Source organism: Phocoena sinus, chromosome 20, assembly GCF_008692025.1.
Source record: "Phocoena sinus isolate mPhoSin1 chromosome 20, mPhoSin1.pri, whole genome shotgun sequence".
Taxonomy (NCBI): Eukaryota; Metazoa; Chordata; class Mammalia; order Artiodactyla; family Phocoenidae; genus Phocoena; species Phocoena sinus.
Window position 1 is genome coordinate 17024481 of NC_045782.1, and position 21226 is coordinate 17045706.

General features: G+C 36.8%; 1 protein-coding gene across 6 annotated transcripts in view; it reads left to right on the forward strand.

Moving 5' to 3' along the window:
- NF1 (neurofibromin 1) overlaps positions 1-21226 on the forward strand; it is a 252743-nt gene that overhangs the window by 148312 nt on the left and 83205 nt on the right. For all 6 annotated transcript variants that reach the window (XR_004347587.1, XM_032617092.1, XM_032617094.1 and 3 more), the window contains 5 exons: positions 638-796; positions 1334-1431; positions 2678-2824; positions 5434-5580; positions 8252-8362. Coding sequence is in view for 5 of the 6 variants with exons in the window: in XM_032617092.1 (XP_032472983.1) it covers positions 638-796; positions 1334-1431; positions 2678-2824; positions 5434-5580; positions 8252-8362 (662 nt within the window). In the remaining variant the exon portion in view is untranslated. The remainder of the gene's footprint in view (positions 1-637; positions 797-1333; positions 1432-2677; positions 2825-5433; positions 5581-8251; positions 8363-21226) is intronic.

Below are 21226 nucleotides of genomic sequence, written 5' to 3' on the forward strand. Positions count from 1 at the left end.
TAAATAATAAGTAGGCCCTTATAAAGCATTCTGATGAAGAAAAAGAACTGGCAATAATGTTACTTGTAAGTAAGTTTTTTCTCTCGATAGGAATCAAAGAAAACTAAGTTTTGTTTTGTATATGGCAAGCATTTTGCTCAAGAAATTTAATTGTACCTGGTATACAGCAAAATGTAAGTATTTACCATTAGGTACTGGATGTTTCAGGTGTATGCTGTTGGAAACTTATTTAGCTTTGCCTTACAAGAGTTGACCACACTCTCATGTCTTGTAATCTTAGTAAAATATGATAATCCTTGTGTGAAAATTTGTTCTGCTTTTGTTGCTCATCAAATCTGCAGTATAAACAGTGATGATAAAATTAAGATCTTTTTTCAGATCTCTTCTACACAACTCATCTATGAGACTTCTCTTTTTTTCTTAGATGCCTTTATTGTGCTTTTAAATGATAGAGGGCAAGAATTGAGGATAAATTTTTGTTTACTGATGTTTTGGGAGTAGGAAAAATTAGGCATGTGTTGTTCACAAGGATTGGTCTTTCAGCATTTTTGTGCAAAGTTTGACTTTCAAGCCCTTTCTTCCCATTTCCTTGTTTTAACTCAAACCATATATTGAATTCTCAACTCCTTGTTTTTAGGTGGTTAGCCAGCGTTTCCCTCAGAACAGCATCGGTGCAGTGGGAAGTGCCATGTTTCTCAGATTTATCAACCCTGCCATTGTCTCACCATATGAAGCAGGGATTCTAGATAAAAAGCCACCACCTAGAATCGAAAGAGGCTTGAAGTTAATGTCAAAGGTGAAGAATCATTTTGATAATATAGCTATTCAAACTTTCTCTTCCATAAATTTTCAGTTTTTTGTATTCACTGTACTTTTTCTTAATTTTTGAAATGCCCTGTGGTTTTCACTTATATGCTTTTGTTTTATTTTTGTTTATATCACAAAGAAATTCATTAGACTGATACCGATGGACCTTATTATCATTTGAAAATATTTTAGCAAATGTCTTCTGAAGATGGTTTTCTATATAATCATTATGGAAATTCTGAAATGGAAACCAAAATGTATACTATATGATTTTTAAATTAAAAAATACATTAAAATTTTAATTTGTATTTTATATATGTAAATATATACGTGTTTATATAATTATATTCATATTTGGGAAAGCATAGAAACAAAACCAGGTATTTATTGAATGAGCAATAATTGATTTTTAACTACCAGTAGAAATTGTATCAGTGAGAAAATTAATATTTTTTAAAGAATATATGAATGTGTAGCTTTCATAAATAAACAATCAGATCCTTTATAACCCTATTTTATTGTTTAGGTACTTCAGAGTATTGCCAATCATGTCCTTTTCACAAAAGAAGAGCACATGCGGCCTTTTAATGATTTTGTGAAAAGCAACTTTGATGCAGCACGAAGGTGAGCAGCCTGATACTTAGCCAGTTGCTCTGTTTGGATCAAATATTTTCACTTTCACTCAAGTCTATGTACTTGATCTACATGAAGCTCCTGTGTAGGTTGTTTTCTTTTTTCTCTCTTGGTCAAGAACATAATCTTATTTTATTCCACTATAAAAGACAGTAATGAAATAAAATGATATTCTTTATAATCTGGTAGTGATTTCCATATTTAAAAACCAGGAGGGGTTTTTGACATATCTCCTAAAATAAAGGATTTGAGTTTGACACAATATGGAGGAGAGGAAGAAGGACAAAGATTTCTTTCAGTAAAAACTAAAACCAAACTGGTACAGATAATGCATTATAGTGTATAATCACAGGTTTTTTTGATATTAGAATATTTTTGATACTTTAATTTGGATATGTATGTAAACTAAAAAGTTACTCTTTAAACCACGTGATGTAAATGCGTAAGATTTTGTTCATGAGTAACTGGATAACTGTTGAAGTTTTATGATTTTAGAAAACTTGAGTTCTGCTAGGTTCCCATAATTAGCTAGTTGCTTCTCTTTCTCTCTCTGAGTTGCTGGTTTATCTGTAGAGTAGGTATAACACTATGTTTGCCTGTGAGTTGATTTTAGAGAAGCAAATGACATAACTTACGAGAAAGTGCTTTGTAAATGTAAGTTGACATCAAGAATTCTACTTTTCATACAGTGTGAATCTAATTGTTTTGGCTCACAGTCTAAGCTATACTTGTACAACACTCTCTTCCAGTTTTTCATTATAGTTCCTGCGAACTTCTGTCTAACTGGAGTTTAAAAGGTGTACTGTTGGACTGCAAATCACATTGGAAAGAAAGTGAATGTCAGCATAGGATTTATATTCTGGCAGATTGACTACCCATAGAAAGTTAAAAGAACAAAGGTTCTGATCCTGGCTTTGACCTAAGAGGCTGTACAGACCTTTGGGGAGGTCTTTTGTCTTGTCTGGGCCTCCATTTCCTTATCTGTAAAGTACTGGCTTCTCTACAAAGTCTCATCTGTTTAAATTTTGTTGTCTGACCTCAGAGCCTGCTTTGAAGCTGTAGCCAGGTATCAGAAATGGAAGACCAACTTTCTCCTTGTCTCTTCTTATTTCGTTTAATGATAAAACCTCCATATTTGTAATAGTAATTTCACAAAGTTACTTCACATAGATTTAATTCAAGCATAGATATGAGTATATCTGGTTTTTGAAATTCTAATAGCTTTGCATTTTTGAAGGTTTTTCCTTGATATAGCATCCGATTGTCCTACAAGTGATGCAGTAAATCATAGTCTTTCCTTCATCAGTGATGGCAATGTGCTTGCTTTACATCGTCTACTCTGGAACAATCAAGAGAAAATTGGCCAGTATCTTTCCAGCAACAGGTAAAATTTCCCTGTCATGGGGATATTGAAAAGTCTCAGCTTAAATTTTTTTTTTTTTTTAGTATTTATTTATTTGTAATAAATTTTTGGCTGTGCTGGGTCTTAGTTGCAGCATGTGGGATCTTTGTTGGGGCATGTGGGATCTTTATTTGTGACATGCGGACTTCTTAGTTGCAGCATGCATGTGGGATCTAGTTCTCTGACCAGGGATCGAATCTGGGCCCCCTGCACTGGGCATGTGGAGTCTTACCCACTGGGCCACCAGGGAAGGCCCAGTTTAAATTCATACCAATAAAATTATTGGTCATGAATGCTTTTTTTTTTTTTTTTTTTTTTTTTTTTTTTTTGCGGTACGCGGGCCTCTTTTTTTTGAGGTACGCGGGCCTCTCACTGCTGTGGCCTCTCCCGTTGCGGAGCACAGGCTCCGGACGCGCAGGCTCAGCGGCCATGGCTCACGGGCCTAGCCGCTTCGCGGCATGTGGGATCTTCCCGGACCGGGGCACGAACCCGCGTCCCCTGCATCGGCAGGCGGACTCTCAACCACTGCGCCACCAGGGAAGCCCCATGAATGCTTTTTACTTTGCATCTTCTTAGATAAGAATTATGATTTGGAAAGAGACATGTAGACTCTTTTTAAAAGTATATAGACAACAGGTTAAGTCATATTAAATGATCAACCAACGTACATCAGTGCTACAGACTTTTTTAAAAATATTAAGCTAAGAGGGAATTAATCCTCTGGTGGTCCAGTGGTTAGGACTCGGCGCTTTCACTGGGTTTGATCCTTGGTGGGGGAACTAAGAATCCTACAAGCCGTGCGGCACAGCCAAAAAAAAAAAAAATTAAGCTAAGAATTCACAAACTAGCCTTTTGGGTTTTTTCTGGTTTGCAAACATAATGTACAACAAGACATAGAGAAATTTAAATATACTAGAAGTTCAAGTGAGTATTGGCATCTGAATCTGAAGAGCAGCTTAATTCTTAGGAATTTAATAATTAAAACATTGCTATTCTATTGCAATCCTATAATCCATTTGTGGTACTCTAAGTATATGCAAATAGCTTTATATAGACAATACTTAATAATTGAAAATTATTAATTTGGGAATTGTTTCATTTGCTGTTTTTAGTTAAAGTCTCTCGTAGCCTGAATCATTTGCTGTCCTTTCTAGTTATGTATGTTTATAAAGGGCCCAAATTCCTATGTATGAGTCCTCTTACAAAGGTAAAATGAGTCCAGATTACTTTTAAATGGCAATAAAAATGGTTTGCTCATTCATGGGAAAAATAGAAGACCATAAAGCTAAGGCTAGCAACGAATTAGGAAATGGGAGTTTAAAAGAGAGAGCATTTTAATCCTTTAGGAGTTGTTAATGGCTTGAAGTAGACATGGGTATGACTAATATGTGCCTAAGATAGAAAGAGGAAGATGCTTTCTGTATCTGTGTGGCACTTAAACTGTGGAACTTTTAAATGCAACCATTCTTTTAAATGCATTTTTTAAGCACAAACTCTTATATAACTTACAATCATATTCATGTAGTTTAATACTAGAGAGTTTTTCTTCAATTTGGTTTTTTATAAAAAGATACATTCCAAACATAAAAAGAAGTATAGACCATAATGTAACGGAGACCCATGTCTACCACCTAGCTTTAACATTATTTATTTTTCTGTAATTACTTCAGATCTTTATAACATTTTATTTCTTGGGGAAGAAAAGGTATTACTTCTCTCTTGTGTAACTGACAAGAAAAAGGAAATTACAGGTATAACATAGGTACATATAATATAGTTTTGTGTGGTTTAAAATTTTACAGCAGTGATACACTGAGTATAGTCTCTTCACACAATATTCTATTTGAGATTTATCATTTATTTAACTTAGTATTTCATTGAATGACTATATCACAGTTTATTTTTGCACTTCCTAAATGATGGTTATTTAGGGTTTCCTGTTTTTTATTATTTTAAATAGCGATGTAATAAATATTCTTCATGTTTGTCTCCTTGTGTATTACCTAAATGTGTAATTGCCGAGTTCTGGGGTATACACAGCCTCAACTTTACTAGATACTGCCACATTACTTTTCACAGTGTACATGCTTATTTACACTTTGACAGCACTGTGTGAGAGTACCTCTTTATACACATCCTCATCAAAATTGGCATTAGCAAACTTCATAATTTTTTTGCCAGTTTGATGTTTGTGAAGTAATGTCGTTATCTTTAGTTTTAAATGTTTAATAGTTGTTGAAAATTCATATTTACCCTGATTAAGCAGAAATCTGATATCAGGGACAGTATGTCCACTTCCTAAAAAGTGGATCAGAATGTTATATTTACTTGCTGATTGCCCATTTAATGGTAATGGATTAATGCTAGAACAAAATGAATTTTTATGTGAATTTTGTAGTTTGGGGAGTGGTCATATTTCTAAGACATCTCAGTGTAAACTTAAAACCCCTGAGCTCTTTTGGATTCTGTTTACAAATTAACAGGAACCACCAGCTGACAGTAAAAAGAAAAGCAGCCAGTGACAATCTAAAGAAATGTGTTCTGCTAAATGTGAACTGCTACCTTTTTCCTAAGTAGTTTGCTATATCTAGGGATCACAAAGCTGTTGGAAGACGACCTTTTGATAAGATGGCAACACTTCTTGCATACCTGGGTCCTCCAGAGCACAAACCTGTGGCAGATACACACTGGTCCAGCCTTAACCTTACCAGTTCAAAGTTTGAGGAATTTATGACTAGGTAAAGTATCACCTTGAAATGATGATTGCTTTCTTTTTCGATGAGATGCAAGGTTTACCACCAGGCCACTTGTTAGATATGCTTGTATATTTGATAGAGAATTATTAGCAAGGATGTACTTAATGACCACATTGCCATGTTTTGGAATCCCACTTTTCTCTTACCCTATATATTGTTGAAATATGCTTTGTTTCATAGTTGATTTTCTTATAAAAATAATAGCATCTTATTGAATAGTACTTTGTCATATTGTTTTGAGGTGTTTTTGCATTTAATAGTTAAAAGGGAGGGTAGATAACATTATTTTCATTTTATAATTAGGGAAAACAGAGTTCAAAGTGAATAATTAATTTGCCTAAGATTCCATACCTGATTCATAGGTCCTTTGGTTCAAAGTGCAGAACTCTTTCTACTACACTGTAACATTTTTTAGAACCCTCCTGAAAATTAATGATACTAGCTTCTTTTAGATTGAGGCTCAGAAAATATAGTATACTTTAATATTGCTATAAAATTTCTGTAGACATTTGTTTTGAATCTCATTTAGATGGATTTAGTTTGGATCCTCATTGTTAGACATTCACCACTGTGATGTTACAGTGAAGATAGTTTGCTAAATTCTTTAGTCTTTATAAAGTACCTTTCATACTACTTTACACTTAGTCACTTAGTGTTTCATAGTGAGTGTGGGTTAAGTGTTTTGTTCATGGTGTGTGCCAGAGGCAGAGAGAAAAAAGCAGAATATGACATTCTGAAGTTAATTCACATTAACGATTTGCACATAATGTCCCAGGCATTGTAAGTGCCTGGTATTAATCATATTACATACAGGCCATAGTTTTGTACACATGACTCCCATATTTTGATACTGTTAAAAGAATGTATGAATGTATAACAATCTCCTTTCAAACTTAATTTTTATCTTTAGCTCTGTTACTTAATTTTTATCTTTTTAGCTCTGTTACGTTTTTCTGTGTAACAAATGTTTATTCCTATGTAATTAAAGGAATATTTTCCATACAAAATTTTCATGTTACCTAGCTGAAAATTGTGCAGTCCAAAAACGTAAAACTATTTTTTATGCAACATTACTAAGGATGTCCTTGCCATTTTTCCATCTTTCAGAGAAAACCTCTTTATTAGTCCTTTTACCTAAGACCCTACCTTCCTTACAAAACAACCTTCTGTCCTTTTGAACACTAAATGATGTAATATGTGTAAGGTACTTAGAACAATGTCTGGTGTATATATGAAGTGTTTAATAAATATTAGGTGATATTTTTGTTCTAAGTTCCCACTGATGCTGAGACTCACTTTTCTTTTTAAAAAAATGGAAATAGCTTTCTAATGTTGTCAACCATAAAAATAAAAATTGTTAAATTATTCAAAACATAGAAGTCTAAAAAAGAAAGTAAGAAGTTTTCAGTTATTTCATCCCTTAGAGATAATTTAGTTAACGTTTGGCAGATAGCCTCCCAGTCATTTACCTATACACATGTGCACCTATTTCCCTTATCAAGTGATATCTATGTTGTTTCCATTAATATTAAACAAATGCTGACCTGGCACAAGCAATATGATGAACGGAGGTAATACAACCTCTCCTCCCACCCCCAAGACACATAGAAAAACTAGGTAAAAGAAAATGTATTTTAATAATAAAGTAGCACAGGGAGATCAGCTTGTTGCTTTGTGACAACCTAGAGGGGTGGGAGAGAGGCTCAAGAGGGAGGGGGATATGAGGATATATGTATATATATAGCTGATTCACTTTGTTGTACAGGAGAAACTAACACAACATTGTAAAGCAATTATACTCCAATAAAGATATTTTGAAAAATAATAAATGCATACATAGCTGGAAGAGAATTTTGGAGCAAATTACCTAGTATACAGTCAGTACAGAGAGATAAAGAAATGGAAAATATGAAAGAGTTTAAGAGATACAAGTGAGAATGAGAAGGTCCAGCATATCTAATAAATAGAGCTTAAAGAGAATAGTGAAGAGGTAATATATGAAAGACAGCAAATGAGAATTTTCCAGGGTTGTTGACTGACAAAAATCTTCAGGTTAAAGACACACACTGAGTACTGAGCAGAATATATAAAAATTAAACCATGCCTTTTTTGGAAGTATATTTAAATATATATAAGAGTATAATTATAAAAGTGATATTCAGAACCAGGGAGGTTAGAATGGACTTTTAATAAATTGTGTTGGTACAACTATACCAGTAAGTAACCATCTGGAAAAAGATAACACTATTTGTGAGGATAAATTCCCGTAAATAGGAACATGTGGGCCTTTCTCACTCATTCAGAATCAGTAAGCTAGGAAAGAAAAGGTTGGTAAACTGAACTCTTAAAAAACAAACAAGTAAGTAAAAAGTCAAAAATTTATGTCTAGAAAGAAAAATGATTAAAACCAATTCTATGGTTAATATCCCTGTCCAGTAGTTTTCTTAGCATTATCCTAAGAACCACTGTTTGTGGTTCAAAGAACAACACCTTAAATTTTTTGGTACATGTTAACCACATTGCCCTTCAGAAAGCGTGTTGCTTTTAAAATATTTTGTCTCTTTGTATATTTTATCATTGGTGCAGTTGTGGATTTTTGTAGATATTCAGTGGACAGTGTAAAGCCTATGAGTTACTCTTTTTTTTCTTTCAGGCATCAAGTACATGAAAAAGAAGAGTTCAAAGCTTTGAAAACTTTGAGTATTTTCTACCAAGCTGGGACTTCCAAAGCTGGGAATCCTATATTTTATTATGTTGCACGGAGGTAAGAAACACTATGTTTTATCTTACCAGAGCTTTTAAAATGATATCAAATGTAGAGAGACAGGAAGTTTGGTTTTTCCCATTTGATTTTACTAGAATTGGAGACAAGCTTTTCTGGGAGAATGTAGCTGGGTAAACAGCCATCTTGTCCCTAGATGATGCTCAGTACATTAGAAATTGCTTTTCAGACTACCTGTTTCGTATTGGCTTCTTTTGTTACATCAATTTTTTTATACCACGTTACAGTGAATTAATTACCAAGAGTAAAAAAAAATCACAACTTTTTATTTTCTGGTGTATTCTGATTAAATACTATCCATCACATGATACTCAGAAAGTTTTTTTTAAACGGAAAGAGTCTTAGAACTTTTAGTAATATGCTGCGTAAGACAACAGCAGGGTGATTTAACAAATAATTCAGAGACACTATGGGAAATTTCTATAAAGATATGGCACAGGTGACAGCCTGAAAAATTGATTGTATTTGTTCATGCTGTCTTTCAGTCCAGGCTAGTCCCTAGAAAACCTTTCTGGCAGTGCTCCTCCTTCACAATAGGTATAATGCTTGCATTGCTTTCCCTGCCATTGTCTTTTCTTTCTTGCCTCATTCTGCCTTCCTTTTGAGAACTTGTCTGTGACGTTAGTCAGTTTTACTTCTTCTCATTTAGTGTGACATAAACTCATGGTAATTGAACCTTAGGGACAGTGTGATATAATAGAGAGACCACTGGCTTTGGAATCTCAAGGACTATGTTCACTCTTGTTCTGCTGTTCCACTGGGAATTAATCTTTCTGAATTACCTCAATTTAACATAAATTGAGGAATTATGTCAGTAGACTTAATGGTCATGAATGGCAAAAAATTGGCAGTGTATTGGAAATAAATGGAGGTTGAGAAGTAGTGGCAGAGGAGTGAAAAAAGGAAGGTGGGAGGTGGGAAACTCAGTTAATTGGATAATTCAGATGGCGTTAACACCAAGAAGTCCTAAGAACTGGGGTGTTAGGGAATCAAGAGGGCATAGAAACTTGCATTTATCCTTAGCCCTTCTCTTTAACAACTCTGAGTAACATCTCTTCACCTTCCCATGAAAGTCTTCTACCTTTTATCTCAGATGCTGTTTCTAAATTGCCTAAGATGATTTTAATTTTCTTTTGCATTTGAGATGAACTGTATTTGTATTCCATCCCCAATCTTTAACACCACCAGTGTATTTTTTTTTTTTTTTTTTTTTTCGGTACGCGGGCCTCTCACTGTTGGGGCCTCTCCCGTTGCGGAGCACAGGCTCCGGATGCACAGGCTCAGTGGCCATGGCTCACGGGCCCAGCCAGTCCACGGCATGTGGGATCTTCCTGGACCGGGGCACGAACCCGTGTCCCCTGCATCGGCAGGCGGACTCTCAACCACTGCGCCACCAGGGAAGCCCCACCAGTGTATTTTGATTTTCCCTATTTTGTCGAAGTAATTAACAGTGAGACATTGGTAAGAGAGGTAGATAGACATGTGTCTCTCCCCCGCCCCTTTAAATTCTTGTTAGTTTACAAGTCAGAAAGATTTCTGGAAAACCTCAAAGCTGAGTTTTTTCTTCAGGATCAGAGTGTAAGATTGTGTTCGTTCTCTGCAGTGGTCTGTACTATACAGGCCAACAGGAAAGTAGCATGGGCCTGATGCAGACACCCTCTGTGGTATTAAATCAGTGGGATTTCCAAGAAACGTGTATAATATGGTGACTTGAGAGTGCTAAGGATTCCCGGCTCTGCTGCTTCTTAGATAAGTTAATTTTTACGGATCTGTTTCTTCATATGTTAAAGAGGGGGAGATGCTTATAGAAACTATCCTGCCTACATCTCCCATAAAGTATTTTGTGACCTATAAAGTTCTGTGCAGAGTATATTTGAGGTTTTCTTTTTTGGTTGCTTTTGTTTTGGGATATGACTTTACTAATTTCAGACTTTCAGATGTTTCAGTTTCTTACTTAGACCTACGAGAGTGCCTCCTGGCCTTCATTGTCACCTGGTGTGAAGCTTCAGGTCCAGGACAGATGAGCACGTAATAGCTCAGAGTAGAGAGAGGCCCAGTTCCTCCACTGTATACAAAAGCAGGGGAAGGTAGTAACTCAGCCAACTTTGTCAGAGAACACTTAGGTTTAACTTTTTGATGTTCCTTTGTTTTTGTGGCTTAGACTACCATGTATTAGTTTATGTCTTTTGAGCTGTGGATTCCAGTCTCCTTACAGATACTCCACAGACATTTCGCACTTGAAATGTCCAAAATTTAATTCAGTGTATATTCAAATCGACTTCTTCTTCACACCATATTCTCTTTCTCAGTAGCATCACCATCCCTTCTCACTCTAGAAACCCTAATCATTTAAAATTCTTCCCTCTTTCTTTTATCCTCATTATCAGTCACCATGTCTGATTTTAGTTGTGTGATCTAGGCTCATCAGTTAGGCTGTTTTAGTCAGGGCCCTGTTATTACAAAGAAGGCATTCTTACTTTCTCAAGAAGATAGGCCTCAGGAAAAACATGAATTAGAGCAGGACCTGCCCAGATGTAGACAGAACTTAGATGTCTGTCAGTCCTGGAACCAGCTTGCGCTAATTCTCTCTTGGCTTCACGTTCAAGTCTACCTCATGATTTTTCTCTTTCTGTATTTCTTCAGTTTTAGCCCCAGCTAGTCAGTCCTTCATTACCTCAACACTGCACACTTCAAATCCCAGAAGGAGAACATGTTCAGCTAAAAATACCTGTTTGGCAAAGCCCTTAATGCTATATGCTGGCCAGCCAGTAGGTTTCTGGCTGCCCCTGTCAAGTACTTGTTCCTAGCCTAGCGGTCATGTGATTCAGAATAACCTCCTAGTGCTATTCCTTTATCAGGGGCTGTCCTATGTTTTATTTTTTTTTGAATTGAGTCTTAATGGTTTAATATTGCTTTTCGGTACTTTGGAAATGTCTTTTGAATTCATTTCCCTCCCACTGCCATTAGTGAGACTCTCTTACTAGCTTTAACCTGTACTAATGCAGCATTATTCTCCTACTCCCTAAACCCCACAAAAACTACTTCCAGGTCATCTTTTTATTTATTTATTTATTCATTCATTCATTCATTCATTCATTCATGGTTGCATCAGGTCTTCGTTGCTGCGCACAGGCTTTCTCTAGTTGCAGCGAGCAGGGGCTACTCTTCATTGCGGTGCGCAGGTTTCTCACTGCAGTGGCTTCTCGTTGCAGAGCACGGGCTCTAGGCGCACAGGCTTCAGTAGTTGTGGCACGCGGGCTTCGGTAGTTGTGGCTAGCGGGCTCTAGAGCCCAGGCTCAGTAGTTGTGGCACACGGGCTTAGTTACTCCGTGGCATGTGGGATATTCCTGGGCCAGGGCTCAAACCCGTGTCCCCTGTATTGACAGGCTACTTCCAGGTCATCTGAACGTTGCTTCTGGAGGCAGTTTCCAGTTCAGATCTCATCTTGTCTCTCTCCATTTGTTAAATAGAGTCCCCATATAAAGTCCAGGTTCATATAAAGTCAGGCATGCTGGGTGCTCCATAATTTTGACCTAATTTAGTTTCTGATCTTTTCCTGCTATTGCCTCCTATACACTTTTGCTCCTAGCCTGTAATAGTTAAAGTACCATAAATATAAGGACAGTTGTTGCAGCATTGTTTATAGTGGCAAAAAACTGAAAATAATATAACTGTGTATCAAAAGGAAATTGTTGAATAAATAATGATACATCTCTATTATGGAATAATATGCAATGTGCTAAGTCTAGTTTGCTTGTTACAAGTGATAGAAATGAAATTTAAACTTGTGTGAACCAGGAAAGATATCAATTGCCACATGTACCCAAGAAGATCAAGAGACGGACTGGCTTCTTGCATGACTACGTGCAGAGCTTTGAACAGTGTCATCTGGAGAACATCTGTCTTCTCTGTGTCTTGACTCTACTTCCTTTGTGTTGATTTTATCCCCAGGCAGCTCTTCCTAAGCTATAGCCAGTGATGGTTTGTGTTCTCCCAGCTTAACAACCCAGTGGAAAAACACTTCTTTCCCAGTAGTAACAGCAAAAGTACTGGTCTCATTGGCCTGAGTCACCTGCCAATTTCTGAGGCTTTCGCTATGGCAAGGGGAATGGAGTTTCTTGGTTGTCTGTGCCCGAATTATGTGCCCATCCCTGGAGCTCAGTGGTGAAGCCAGCTTGAACTGTATGAACTAAAAGGGGTGGGGGGATGGGAGCAGGGTTTCCCAAAGGGAAATTGGACTGCCGATATCAGAATGAGGAAAAATGGATTCTGAGTAGGAGAAAGTAACAGAAGTCCTCTAATGCACCTTTACAAAGATCCAGAAGGATGGCTCTGACATTTATCACGCAAGGTGCAGAGGAATGTGGGTGTGTATGTGCACAGGCATATGATATGTATAGACTGTGAAGTGTGTGAAAGGATATACATTAAACTGTTCACATTGCTTATCTCAGGGGAGTATGATTGGAGCAGGTAGAGGATCAATTATAGTATTTCTATTATATATCTCTGTTGTTTGACTTGTTGCCAGGGGCACACGTTATTTTTGTCAGTAATTAAAAATATAAAACCTGAAAGTACAATGAAGAGTTTTCCTCTTAGGAATATTGTGATACCTGGCAGTTGCTTTTTGGGTGTCAGTAGTAGCTAAAACTTACTGAGTGCTTTCTCTGCATCAGGCAAACTGTGCATATTATATACTTTTTCATTTAACCCTTAAAGTAACCTGCTGAGCTATTATTATTACCAGTGATTGACTTGTGTGTAAACTGAATTTTAGAGAAATTGTTAGTCATTCACAAATGTAGGTATCGGTCAGAATGACCTGGGAAATTAAAGCAAGCAAACGTATATATCCCAAGGCCCTACCTGGGCTGCCAAATCAACATTTCAGGGTAGAGCCTCATCTGTATATCTAACAGACACCCCAAGTGATTCATTCCTAGTTTATTACTGGTTTGTTTGGGAGTCTCACTGGTCAGGTATTTAATTCATGGTGGTACAACTAGTAAGAATCAGAGTTGGGTTTCAAACCTTAACAACTGCACTATTAATAACATGGTTATTAAAAAGATAACATGTTTATTATCACTGTTAAAATTATACACTAGGTTTTTAGGTTAAATCAGTCTTTGTAGACCAGCATGAAAATCTTACCAGTAGATATGGGACATATTTCTATAGGGAAGAATTCTGAATTCTAGGCATCAGATTTACAAATGACCTTTTGCAATAAAGGACAAAAGTTTACTCTAAAATAATTTTGTCATTGGAGCAGCTGTAGTCTGCATTCCAAAGGTTAGCCGAATTGGAACCTTTTTTACTGTAACAACGTATTACTATTACACATTCATGAAATATGGTGACCCAGATAGATGTATTGTTTTGTACAGCAGCGGGCACCAGGGACCGGTTTTGTGGAAGAACAATTTTTCCACAGACCCGGCGGGGGTGGGGAGGAGGAATGGTTCAGGTGGTAATGTGAGCGATGGTTCAGGCAGTAATGTGGGTGATGGGGAGCGGCAGATGAAGCTTCCCTCGCTTGCCTACCACTCACCTCCTGCTGTGTGGCCCGGTTCCTAACAGGCCTAGGGGTTGGGGACCCCTGGTGTAGAGCACTGTAGTTTATCCTTTTGTCTATTTAATAAAAAATAAAATAAATACAAAAACAACACACGCCACTCCTCAGTCCCCATCCCCAACCTCCTATCCGTTACACACACACACACAGAGAGAGAGAGAGAAGCATACTTTGGTAAACGTTGCCAACATAATTTCTTCTGTTACACCTTTAATGTAAAAACCTGAGTTTCAACTCAGTTTTGCAAACATTTAAAAGGCAAACATGTGGTATTTTGCCTTTTTTAGCATTTATAAGGAAGGAAACCATCATATTAAGGTAATAATTAAGCTTACACAATTAAAATTTGCAAACAACCAGATTGAACTAGGATATGATAATTAACTCAGAAGTAAGTTGAAATAAATTTAATTTTCCTAGTGTGCTTGTCATTCAGCAGATATAATGAACTGAGATAGCAATGCAAACAGTCCAAGTCCACTTCAGCCTGAGTGTACACAAAACATCAAAAATATTACATAGAAAAGAAAGTGAGTGCTGTCCATTGCATTCAGTATGGTGCCACCACTTTTCGTGTTCATGGTTGTGGCTATCTTTGAGGTCATTTCTATATACTTAGTTGTCTTGAGATTTGAAGTTGTGTCGGGATCCAGATGGAGCTCTGGAGTTGTCTTGGAATTTGGGGTTGTCTCAGAACTTGTGCTGATCTGCTTAGAAGCTGTCATAGAATTTGAGGTCGTCAGTGTTGGAGTTAACTGCAAAGTGTCACCAACCAACAGGAGGAGCAGACTGAGTAATAGCTTGAACATCATTTTCCTGTTTCAAAATAATTATGGAAAATTAATCTAACACTTGGATCACAAGCAAATCTAAGAACTTGCTTTTTTAAAAGTGGTGGTGAGGGGGCAGGGGGAATGAAGGAAACCTTATCTCAGCACTGAGGAAATGCCAACCTTGGTTTAACAAATTTCATAGTTTTTAAGATAAAAGGAAATTCAGAAGGGATCAATATCAACTCCTCCATTTTACAGATGGGCTCAGACAAAGGCAAAAGGATGCATATCTAAAAATGACCAGAACTAGAACTTGAATCTGAGCCTTAGTCTAGTGTTCTTTAGTAGATGGGGACTATGACATAGACATAGTATAGACATATCCCAAAAGTTTACTAGTAAACCATTTTTAAAGTAAGGCTAATTTTTTTTTTAATCATATATTCAAATCTAGTGGTTTGCCACATTTGAGATAAAGCAGCTAGCCCATGTTGAACACGGATAACTATTCTTTTTTTTAACTTAAAGCTCAAACTTTAATTTTAGAAATCTAATATATGCTAAAATTTACATTTGGTTCTAATGTATAATTGAGAAAATTTCAAATTAATATTACCTTTTGATGTTTTTTCTTTGAAGATTAAAACTTCAGGCTTTCTCCAGTGTCCCGTGGGGGATCTAATTTCTCACTCACTGTGTGCTGTTTAAATGAAATTAGTAAGTCACGTGTTATAAACTTGACCTGCTATTTGCTCTTTGGAAATAACCTATTGAGTGCTTTCCACACTGGTGCAAACAGATGGACTGTGGCAGAAATCAAGGAATTCAAATAAAGTTCCTCTAAAATCTAGTGTCTTATTTAAAGAACCCTGTGAATGCCACTTTGTTATTCCTCTTATCCGTGTGTATATTAGTGAATGTCTTCATTGGATTACCACTAACTGGAGGAATATACTCTTTGCCTGCTGTGATTATCATGACTTAAAATCAAGTAAGTATATTAGAGATAGATTTTTTTTTTTCTTAAAGCATCTTGTATATATGTTTAGAGGGTAGGTAGTTTTTGGCTAGGATTATTTTGAAGTTTTAAAAATAATTCAAGAATATAGCATTCTAGGAGTTTAATTTCTAGTAAATAATTATTCTATTAGAAAAGAAGTTAAACTTTATTAACATAAAGCTAAATAAGAAAAGAATTGCATATGAAAGTGATACTTTTCACATTGAGTTTGCAAAGATTTTTTTTAGTACATTAAATCACCCACATTGAAGCACATTAAGTGAATTCTTTAAAGGAATTTCATCTTTCGGTCACTCCTTTTCTTTGATAAGTGGTATACAGGGAAGTTGGGTTGTATTGTGCTAATGTTTTCATCACATTAGCCGGCTCTTAAGAAATTGCAGGGCTGTGAACAATGGTATTGACATACAAGGAAATGGCTACCTAAGTGGCAGAAGCACAAGTCTGTACGTGTTCCTGACTTGTTTTACTTTGCTATGTAGGTTTCTTTTTCCTCCTGAGTGAAGAGAACCAGTGCTTGCGAAATCTTATTTATATTAGGTACATATTATATAGAACCTAACTTAACTGGAGATTTGTGTGATCAGACCTAAGAAGTAAACATAAAAAGCCTCAGAGTAGATATTATAAGTCAGAGTACTAAGATGACGCACAGGTAACTTTTTATTGATGCTTCAAACACCGCAATCTCAACTTATTTAAAATTTTAAATTCAACATTTTCCCCTTCCTATTCTTATACCCAGGTATGTTGGGTTGGCTAAAATGTTCGTTTGGGTTTTTTGGTAAGATTTTATGGAAAAAGCCGAAAGAGCTTTTTGGCCAATACATATTTTTCTCACAATCTCTTTCTCGGTTAACTGCGTCATTACCCAGCCAAGTGGCTCTCCAACCTTGAATTTCTTATTGTCTTCTTATTGATCTTAAGCTGCCCAAGCCTTTCGGTGATAATTAAGTAAAATTAAAAGTTCTGAACACTCCCCACTTAAATGTTCCCCCGCCCCCCCAAAAAACCATTTCAATTATTTAGGTCTTTAAATACCTCCCACTTCTTTATCTTTGCGCAGCTTTCCCCATCTGCCCAAAGTATTTCTTCCTCATTCAAAATTGCATTCTTCCTTCAAGGTCTAACTCTGATGGCAGCACCTTTTATGAGAGCCTTCCTTAATTCTATACTTCAGAATCAGACATTTTAGGACTTCGTACTTCTAGAGCACTTATCAGAGTCTGTTTTTTTACTATAGATGTATCCTCAGTCTTTCTTCAACCAAATTCTGGCTTCCTTGTGATCAGGTACTACTTCTTTTTTTTTTTAACATCTTTATTGGAGTATAATTGCTTTACAATGGTGTGTTAGTTTCTGCTTTATAACAAAGTAAATCAGCTATACATATACATATGTTCCCATATCTCTTCCCTCTTGCGTCTCCCTCCCTCCTACCCTCCCTATCCCACCCCTCTAGGTGGTCAGGTACTACTTCTTATTCTTTGTACCTGCTAGCACAGTGAGTACTTGTACATAATAGGGTACAGCAAACACTGGAATTTGCTGAAACACCTCTTTGTTTCTTCATGTCTGAGGGCTGATATCATTAGTGATGTCTAAAATAATAGACATTTGGTCATTTGCAGTTTTCCCTGCATTATAAAGTCCTATTTCTACTTTCTGGCAGCTGTTTTGAGAGGATTTCTTTATTTGTATGATGTGGATCATAATGTACATTCATATCCTTTACCTGTGTTATATAACAAAAATTCAACCGAGTAAATTTTAAAGATCTAATTGGCTTTATTTGAACAATTCATGAATCGGACGGCATCCCATCTAACAAGTAGAAAGGAGCTCCAAAGGATTATGGAGAGGGAAAGTTTTTGTTTTTGTTTTCTACATCTTTATTGGAGTATAATTGCTTTACAATGTTATGTTAGTTTCTGCTGTGCAGCAAAGTGAATCAGCTATATGTGTAAGGTCGGATCTTAACAAACGGCACCACGAAACAGAGGAAAGCTTCAAGTGAGCTTTATTAGGGAGCGCTCCCGGGCGAGGTTCACTGGTCCGAGAGAAAGGGGACCAGAGAAGTCGCACCGGGTGAGAGTTGGGCAAGATTTTATAGGGGAAGAAGGGAAAGGGGTGTAGTGAATCTGGGAGGGCGCAGGGTATTCCTTATTTGGTGGTCTTTTCGGGTATCCTGGGGGACCGTTAGTCCCGCCCCTCGAAAGGCGGGAAGGCTGGGCTGGGTTCAAAGTCCCCAGGTCAGTGTCTGGAACTGGGTGGTCAGGAATGTCGCCAGGGCAGTTTCTGGAACTGAGTGGTCCGGAGAATTTTGGTCTGATGCAACCTGTGAATCTGATTGTGTTCCCCTGCCTCGGGCCAGTTGGCCTTAAAATATGTATACATATATCCCCACATCTCTTCCCTCTTGCGTCTCCTTCCCACCCTCCCTGTCCCACCCCTCTAGGTTGTCACAAAGCATCGAGTTGATCTCCCTGTGCTATTGAGAAGCTTCCCACTAGCTATCCATTTTACATTTGGTAGTGTATATATGTCAATGCTACTCTCTCACTTCGTCCCAGCTTCCCCTTCCCCCGCTGTGTCTGCCTGTGTCTTTACTCCTGCCCTGCCACTAGGTTCATCAGTACCGTTTTTTTTAGATTTATGGAAAGTTTTTAAAGGCAAGACAAGGAAGTCATAAACAGAAGTTATTTCAGGCTTAGGTAACCTACCATGGGGGATGGACAGGGTCTGTCTATGTGGCAGATTATCTCGTCTTCCTTTTGGTGCTGACCAGAAAATTTCACTCTGACTGGTTAGGGTTACATTCCTGGAGAAGGTTGTAACTGCAGTTAGTTTAGGTATTAAGTCTCCGTTTTAGCACAGGTGACTCCATTTGGTGCTTGTTGTTTCTTTCTTTTTTTTTTTTTCAATAGTATGTAGTAGCCAGTGGCTCTTCAGTGTGGACAGTTAGGTTTCAAAAATCTTTTTGGAAGCTTCCTGAGAAAGTGGGTATGCAGATGTGCAAAAACAGGCTATTGTTATGTTAGACTTAAATGTGAGTACCTTTTAGAATTGTACATAAGCAGTTTTACAGTAAAATTTCAGCCTCTTCATTGTAGGAATCTAATACAGGAAAAAGAACACATTTCTCCTTAGTGGCAAAATACATGTTCTGAGGGGAAATGTCTGTCTTTGAACAAGTTTGTCTTCCAGTATTATTACAGTATAATACCGTAAGCCTGTTATCTAATCTTGGCTTGTTATTTATTCTTTTTTTTCATTATAAATGAAGAAAAGTGATTTAATTTTAAAAAGAGGCTTTTCTGTTTCCTTCTCTTGGATAATGGTATCTTCATCCACCTTGAGTTTTAAATGGAAGGCTAAAGATCAATCTTCATTTCTCTTAACCACATACATCTGATTAATCACTAAGTTCTGTTGATTCTGCCTCAAAAATTTTTTTGTACTTTATCCTTACATTACAGACTCAGTTTGTAGCTTTATCAGTTGTCTAAGCTGGGGTTAGCAAACTTGTTTGTCAAAGGAGCAGTAGTAAATATTTTAGGCTTTATAAACCACATAAAGTTTTTCTTTTTTTCTTGTTTTGTTTGGCTTTTGGTTTTTATCTGCTCTTTTAAAATATAAGAGCCATTTTTAGCTTGCAGGTCATACAAAAACAGGCCACAAGTAGCATGTGGGCAGGATATCGCCAGTGGACCATAGTTTGCTGCACTCTGTTCTAGGCTGTTGAAATAACTTCCTATTTGGATTCTTTGTCACCGGTATGTTACCCCATCCCCTCCTTCTTCCACATTACTGCCAGAATGATCTCTCTAAAATATGACTGTGTGACTTTTAGATAAAACCTTTTATGTGCTCTATTAACTAAGTTTCTATACTTAAGGCATTCATATACCACCTCTGGGGTTTTTGCGTTTCTTCGTAAGATATATCCTATTAGTTACTCAATATTTTTTATTGACTTTTTTCTTAAGGGAAATTTTGTATTATACCATAAACAGAAAATCAGTATTGATTGCCATAACTAGAAAACCAGCAAACAAAAGATAACAGTAAAAAAGAAATATGGAATTATTAAATGACTTTCATACCACCCCATCATATAGGTACCACACTTCAAAAAACCACTGACTTATAAGATAAACCTTTTTTCCTTAGCGTCATACAAGTCTCTTCATAATCTTTTATGCTGTTCACAGTAGTTGCAAGATTGCTGAACTAAAGCAGGAGATTGAAAGTCATTTTGGTAAGAGGCTAGCAATGCTGGCCTTATTCTGGAAATCTCATGATGCTGTCGTCATTGATGTGGTTCCAAGTAAGCCTTGTATGCTTTCTGGGCTGTTCTCAGGAAAGTGTGCTCATGACACATTGCTGAGGGTATCTTTAAGGGCAGTTGTGAAGAAGACTCTAGGAGCTGGCAAAGCCACAAAGTCTGCCCAGAGAGCTCAGAATGCCAAATGAGCATTCTGCACATTACCTCCTCTGTTGGTTAATAAAGTCTTAAAATAACTTTCTCAATTGGTCATTTAAGTTTAATAATAGAAGACTAGTCATCACAGTGTGTAGTAACAGCTGTAGGAAGATGTCTCGCCTTTGCTTCGGCAACACTGACCATCTCACCATTTTCCTACTCTGGCATGCCTCTGTGATTTTGCATAGGCTTACCATTGGCTTTGGGTGCCGTTAATAGAGGGCAAACTCCTACTTTTGATTCAAGACCCATCTCAGTAACCTGACTCTCACTCCTCTAGGCAAGTTAAGAAAAAAAAGCAGCTCTACTGAGATATAATTCACATAAAGTTTACCCTTTTAAAAGTGTACAATTTAGTGGTTTTTAGTATATTCACACAATTGGGCAATCATCACCACTACGTAATTTTAAACATTTTGTCACCGCAAAAAGAAACCCCATACTCATCAGCAGTCACTCCCCATTCTCCCTCCCTCAACCCTCTTAGTCCCTGGCAACCATTGTGTGTGTGTGTGTGTGTGTGTGTGTGTACATACATATATACACCACATTTTCTTTTTTTGCTATTAAATATATATATATTTTTCTTTTATAATAAAGCCTTTTTTTTTAATAACTTCAAACTTACAGAAAAGTTTCAAATATATAGTACGGAGAGTTCACACATACCCTTCACTCAGATTCCCATAATGTTTATAATTTTCAAAACCACAGTACAGCGATCAAACCAGGAAATTAATATTAGTATACTCCTGTCAGCCGAACTAAAGACTTCTTCAAATTCTAGTTTCCCCCTTATATCCCGTTTCAGTTCCACAATCCAGTTAGGATCCCACATTACATATAGTTGCTGTGTCCTTCGTCTTCTCCAAGCTGTGACAGTTCCTGAGTCTTTCCATATCTTTCGCTACTTGATAATTTTCATACTCGTGGTCTTAAATATATTTTTATATGCACAGATTTTTCAGCATGAAGAGCCTTCTCT